At 39.1% G+C, this 6,861-nt stretch overlaps 1 protein-coding gene across 1 annotated transcript in view; it reads left to right on the forward strand.

Annotated features, from left to right (window-relative positions):
- Window positions 1–6,323, forward strand: part of UBE2D1 (ubiquitin conjugating enzyme E2 D1) — a 37,832-nt gene extending 31,509 nt beyond the window's left edge. Inside the window, exons 6-7 of the mRNA XM_069101818.1 lie at window positions 2,489–2,582; window positions 3,893–6,323. Of these exons, the coding sequence (XP_068957919.1) occupies window positions 2,489–2,582; window positions 3,893–3,938 (140 nt within the window). The 3' untranslated portion in view covers window positions 3,939–6,323. The remainder of the gene's footprint in view (window positions 1–2,488; window positions 2,583–3,892) is intronic.
- Window positions 6,324–6,861: the final 538 nt, after the last annotated feature.

Raw genomic sequence — 6,861 nt, forward strand, 5'->3', positions numbered from 1 at the left:
AATTGTTATCCTTGTGGCATTCGTGTAAAGAACCCAGAATCCTCTTGGCAGTAGTGTTATTTTCCAGCTGTTGCCTGACAGTAACGTTTCTGTAAAAGCGATGACATTGGACTGCTTAGGTATGCACTGCCATGACCGTTTTACCTGCTAGCTAGTCCTGTATTTTCATTAGTGCAAAATGGCAAATTTTCTCATCTAAAATGTTCAGGTGTCTGTTGCTGCCTTATTTAAAAAACACCAAGTTCCTTATGATACGAATACTGTATACTTTCTTTATCAAAGACTGATTGACGTCAACACCCCATTCCCTGGATTGGTGGTGAGATGCATCTCATTTTACATAAATAGCCAAGTGCGAACACTTGCACAAGCAATGGCGGCCTGCCAAGAGACTGTCTTCTGACACTGCTGGCTTCATTTCAAGAATATTGAGCATCGTTGGCCTCTGGAAACTTTGTCCTTTGGATTTCAAAATGATCGCATTGTTTCTGCCATTCTCATTTGCTCTTTGAGGCGCCCTTGAGGCAAAGGGGCCAGGTAGAGGAAAGGAAGTACCTTCTCCACTCTCCCCCTTTTTAAACGTAATAGTAATATTTCACTGTGTTGGTTTAAATATTTTATTTTTGTCTGAATCCTAAAGCTCTTGCACAGGCCCTTTTCACATAAATATGATGGCAGTAAAGCATCCCTGAGACCTAGACTTGTATATCAGGGGATTGTGCCCATGACATCCAGAAGAATTACTTAGTTTGCTGTAAATTACTTGAGTCCTGGGAGATGGGAGGGAGAACTGTCATTGGCTTCGAGCACACCAAACTTTCCTACCCCCATCTCTTTCCTACCTGATCCCACTGGGGCACATATCACCCTTTTTGGACTTGGGGGATGAAGAAAGAGAAAGTAAAGGAAGGGAACATGGGGGGAGGAGGGAGGTATTTCACAGTTGTTTTCATTTACTTAGAAATGAAGGAGTATTATTAGTGCTGCCAGAAGAAGAAATGGCACCTTCCCCTTTGCTCCCTAGGCACCAGAGATTGACATTTAAAAATAAAGTCCTAATGAAGAAACAAGCAAGCAAACAAATAAAGTAAAAAGTAAGGCTAGAGTCCTTTGTGATGACATTTGAGCATTATAACAAGTGAAGCCAGTAGTGTTCTCATTCACATGTTAAAGCCTAGGCATGTTGTGGAAATCTTGGCAAGATAGTAGCTATTGACACTGGATTTCACTAACTGCATATTATACCAACATGAGAGACAATGAAGGGTTGGCCAGTGCTGTTCTCCTTTGTTTTTAATCAGAGTGAGACTGAGTGAGCCAGATGACAGGAGGACTGCCCACCCGAGTTTGGACTGATAACTCCCAATTTGACTGGCTTGGACACAGGCTTTTGGTATTCAAATGTTAGACTTAGAATATGAGGAAATTCATTTTCTGCTATTGAAATATACCTATATCTACAAAACTTAGAGTTCAGGATTCAAGTGGATACAAGCAACATCTTGACAGTGGATTGTCTGCCGGGTTGTAGCTCTAGTGAGATATGGGCCCCAGTCCTACTGCTGACACTAATATGTATGTGATCCTGGATAGGCCATTTAGCTTCTCTCTAGTTCAGCAGTCCCCTACAGTTTACATGCAAAGGAGACATGATGTGTGCTAGCAGAGGGACTTTTCCACGTAAGGAAATCAGAGGTCCTCTGGGCACTAGGTGCTGGCACCAAAGTGGGACACAGATGAAATGTGACGTAGCTCTCGCCCTCAAAGAGGGCAGTAAAAACAATCACATGAAGGATTTTTTTTCTGTTTAATTTTTGGGGGTTACTATAGGCAATATTCAGGATTCTGTGCTCATGTAGAGAATTTATGGAGGTTATAGCTACTGTGAGGATAATGTGTCTTGTTCCTAAACAAATTGAGTTCTCAATGCAATTTAAAGCTTTGGTGGCTGTAATCACTTAGAGAGGCAAGGTTGTATGCTATTTAGAGAAACGGACTAAAATAATCAGGAAGAATCCCCGTCTCTGCCACGTACTAGCTGTGGGACCCAGCACAAGCCATGTGGCCCAGACTTCAGGTCTTCTGTAAAAGGAGGGTGCCTGTGTCTCCTCCCAGAGCTAGGATGATGCTCGGCTGAGAGCCTGTCTGGGAGCTCTTTGGAAGCCTCAGAGAACTAGGCAAATGTCACCTTGGGTCCCCATCTAGTTGGCTGGAGTTCTGAGACAGATGGCCGTGCTGCTCAGTAGTCTTCATTGCTGTCATCAACATCAAGCTTTATCACATAGATTTTATGGAACATTTTACAATCTAAATGAACACTCCTGCAGTCAACGTGTATATGAGACATCAGGGAGCTGCCTTAACCTACCTGGCACAGAGACCTCTGTATTTGTCTAGGACTGTGGAGCGTGTGAATGAATGTTCTATACAATATCTCTGTGACTGCTTTGAAACCACAGGCTAATGGCATCTTCTCCTTTCTTTCTAGTCTTGTTGTCCATATGTTCACTACTTTGTGACCCAAATCCAGATGACCCCTTAGTACCAGATATTGCACAGATCTATAAATCAGACAAGGAAAAGTAAGTATTTCTGGTCATTCGCTTTGGGTTGGGTACATTTTTGTTCCGTGTGCCAAAGAAAAGAAAGATTTTATAGAGAGATATAAATTATGCTCAGGAAAGCAACTGTTTACTCATGCCTTGAACCTGCTTCTTCCTCATCTTCCATTCCTTGTTATATTGGGTACTTTTGTCTTCTTTTCTGTATCTATTTTTTTGCTCTACTCCCCCCCACTCCCGCCATATATATTTATTTATGTTGAATATTTCCAAGCTACATGTAAAAAAAAGTTAGCATTCATTTTTTAAAATTTTGAGTTCTAAATTTTCTCCCTCTTTTTTGCCCCTATTTGAGAAGGCAAGCAATTTGCTATCAATTATACATGTGGAGCTAGGCAAAACTTACTTGTCAGCCTGCCTTGAGAGGCCCTGCAGTATAGGGGAAAAAGGCATGAGGTAGTTCCAGAAAACCTGGGTTCTGGTTCCAGCTCGCTGCTGCTGTCTAAGACTAGTTTCCTCATCCTGTAAAAGGAAGGGGTTGGAATAGAAGCCAGAGTCCTTTCCATCCCCTTCTTCTATCCTTCCCTTTACTATTTGTAAAATGCATTTTTATTGCTGTTTCCTATTTCTTACATCAGCATAGTTACCCCCAGTGTCCTCTTTCCTTTCCCTCCCAGAGAGCCATCCCATAGAACAAATCATGTTTCCTTCCATTTACTGCTATGGGGGTTAGTAAAGGTTCCAGTTAGCCATCAGTTCTTGAGTGGGGGCTGTCATATGTTGAAAATTTTTTAGTGCCTTGGATTTTTTGGAGTATGCATTCATGTTCACTTCCCAAAAAGAAAAATTGAATCTATGTAAAATCAGACCTTTAAACAAACAAGTAAACCCCCCAGAAATTAAGCTTCTGTTTTGAACTTGGTTCATCTTGGTATTTTCTTTTCAGGGGTTGCAAGAAGTCTATTCTAGGCGCTGGTGCCCCTTGCACTGCCCATGGGCAGGTTTCAGACAATCCCTGACCTAAAAGAGACAGGCTTTCATGTGTCTGATCTAGTAGACAGATTTCTTTCTGGAAAGTGAGTTCTTTATTCTCTCTTAATTGGTGTCTTAACATCCTTATTTATGGTAAGTTACTGGAGAAGTCCATCTAGCTTTGGGAAAGAGTCAAGTTTCAAATTTTGTAACTCCATGGGTTGAATGATACGACCCTGCCGTTCAGCCTTGGGTGGATTGATGCTAGGTTCCATTTAAGGACGTTTACCTATAAAGCCTTTGAGCAGATATGACATATGTTCACATATTTTCACTGTGACTCTTTTGCATACCCACAGATACAACAGACATGCGAGAGAATGGACTCAGAAATATGCAATGTAAATTGGAAGATTTTTTCCTATATCCCAGAGTACTGTAAATTCTAGGTTTTTTCAATATTAGAAGTAAATCGAGCACCGTTTACTGTTCCAGTGTACCCTGAAACCCTTTGATTTTTACCCATTTTAAATGTGTTTCTGGAGCAAGACAAAACAAACTTCCAAAAATAACCTTAAGACTGTGATGAGAGTATTTATCCTTTTGTATGCTTTGCAAAAGACATTTATGATGGTTTTTAAGACACTTGGACATCTGCATCTTCAGCCTACAAGATCCACAGTGCAGTTGTAAAGCAACCAAATTATTTTTTGCTGATACTAGATGTTTTTACATGAGATACTGTATGTGTTTGTCTAAGATGTCAGTTTTATAAATCTGGATTCAGATTTCATTCTTTGTTAGCTCACTATATAATTTGTATTTTTTTACTGTATAGACTAAATATATTTTATTTACCATGTAAGTCAGCTCATTAGACGTTCCCTTCCTGTGCACAGTATTGACAAAATACAACTGCTCGTCATGCAGCGAATGAGCGCCTTGCTGCCCCCTCTTGCTTAGGATAGGTATTCCGTAGACTGATTGCAGATTCTTCAAATCTAACGTGATCTTTCACACTGTAATTCTCAGTATGCTGATTATGGAGAAACGCTTGTTTTGATTTTGTTGCATACTTGACTTAATTTTATTGCAATGTGAACTAATTGCACTGCTAAGTAGGAAAATACGTGACTTTGATTTATTGCTATTCACCTTTGATTTTTTTCGTACGTACGGGCAATATAATATTCTCACGGACATTTTACAGATCTTACTGTAGCTTTTTCCATATAAATAAAATGCTTTTTCTATTACTTGTCATGCCTGTTTTTACAACAAGACTCATTACTAGGTCTATGAGAAAGGATCTGAATATTGTATATAGTTTTGCATGCAAATTGTTGATGAGGAGTACTCCAAATTTTGAAAATAAGGTCTGCCTTATTCAGAGTTCATGTATTTAATTTTCATTTGTTATTATTACATTTCCTGTATAAATCTTGTCTGACATTAAATTAGCATCCCGTAACAGGAAATCATTGTACTAACCGATAATTCCTGTAACTCTCTCTCACTGTAGAGCAGTATTGAGAATATTGTGGGTCTGTCATGGATCCTGGCGTTGAGGTGGTTCTTTCGTTTATCAGAGAACCAGGAGGAATCTCTTAGAGAAGATAATTTCACTGTTATGGTGGGCCTGTGGGATGGACCCTGAGTATAGCACTTGTAGACATGAGGCCTAGTTTAATGAATTAGTCAAACTTAATATATGTCTACAGGTGCATGTTTTAAAAATAAGTTTGTTCAATAGATTGAACTTTCATTTTATCCTCAATATTTAACATAGAATTACTAATATAGTATTTTAGAAATGGATTCTCAATTTTGAATTAAACCGATTTTTTACTATAGAAGTTTTAAGAAGACACTAAAATCATGCATGTTTGAGTCTATTTTTGTGAGTAGCTTCTTCAAAGCCCCAAATTGACTTGTGTCAAACTTTCATTATTGCATAATGAAAACTTTGAAGACAATAAATTTTCTAATCATTTGACTTCAAAAGCTAGTAATGACTTACATTTGTCTAGTGAGTGACAGTTTTGAAAGCACTGCATCCATAATCTCTCATTTGGTCCTCATGACAAAGCCCATGAGGGGAAGCAGGCCAAGTGGTAGTGAGTGCTCCCCTTGGACAGATGAGGAAACAGAGGTTCAGAGAGGACTGCTAGCTTGCACACGGTCACACAGTAAGGAAGTGATAGAGCCAGAATTTGAACCCAGGTCTCCTGATTCTCGGGCCAGTGCTATTTCCCCTACACCAAGGTGCTATTATTATTGTTATTATTGGTGTTGTTTTCTTTTTCACCGCCTAATGTCTTTAACACAGTCATTTTTCCTGTAGTATTGCAGTGGTTCTATAAATGTACACCTATTTGTGATGGGTTTATGACAATAATTTAAATCGGTTGGCTATCTTCTGGATAGAAAGTTACAGCACAAATAAGCTTATGAAAAAATAGAGATGTCATGTGTTTTATAAATGTATGTAAAATATTTAAATGAATTGTGAAATGGAAACTTAAAATGTGATTGTTAAAAAAAAACAAAACCACCTCATCCTTTGAGTATTCATGGTAGAGTCATCTGAAAGATACTTTCTGTTCTGGGCTACTTTCTCACTGAATTTGAAATGGGGTTGAGGTAGCTAGAAAGAAACTCTTGGCTTCACTGGGGGTTGCTAGTAAAGGACTTTGTTGGCTGGAATATCCTTAGAGCTTTTGTTTTGTGACATTCATTTATGGAAGTATCATTTTTTTCTTGCATTAAAGTTTCTGAAACTTGACAAAATAGTGTTTTCTTTTGCTTTGCTTGATTGAATTCTCTTCCTTTGCTTTACTAGTTCTGGGTTTTACAGAAAAAAGTCACCAACCTATCTGTCGTGGAGACAGATAAAAAGGGCTTCACAGCCTACCAGTGGTATGATGTTGGCTCACATAATCGGTTTTCCAAATGACAACTTTTCAGGTGCAAGGGGCCCTTTTGTGACTCGGTGGAACAGAAGGCAAATGACTCTGATGGCATTTTTAAAACAACATGGTGCTGGGACCCACTTCTCAAAGTTCCAGACTCCAAAGTCTTTTGTTAAAAATTGTTTATCATTTTACTTTTCCCCAATGACATGTAAAAACAATTTTAGATTTCCAAGATTTGACATGACCCCCCCCCACCCCCCATCCCCCCGGTATTGAGGTGGAAATCTCATTGGCATGGGGAGAAGAAAGAGTGAGTGCACCTTTGGTCCCATTGCCAGGGATGTAATATCTAAAAATTTAGAACTGCCTAGGTCACTTTTTTCTAAAATGGTTGAGATTTCTATTACTTTATT

The sequence above is a fragment of the Petaurus breviceps genome, unplaced genomic scaffold (assembly GCF_028583685.1).
Source record: "Petaurus breviceps papuanus isolate PSGF00001 unplaced genomic scaffold, PetGlider_PUasm1.0 490, whole genome shotgun sequence".
NCBI classification, from domain to species: Eukaryota; Metazoa; Chordata; class Mammalia; order Diprotodontia; family Petauridae; genus Petaurus; species Petaurus breviceps.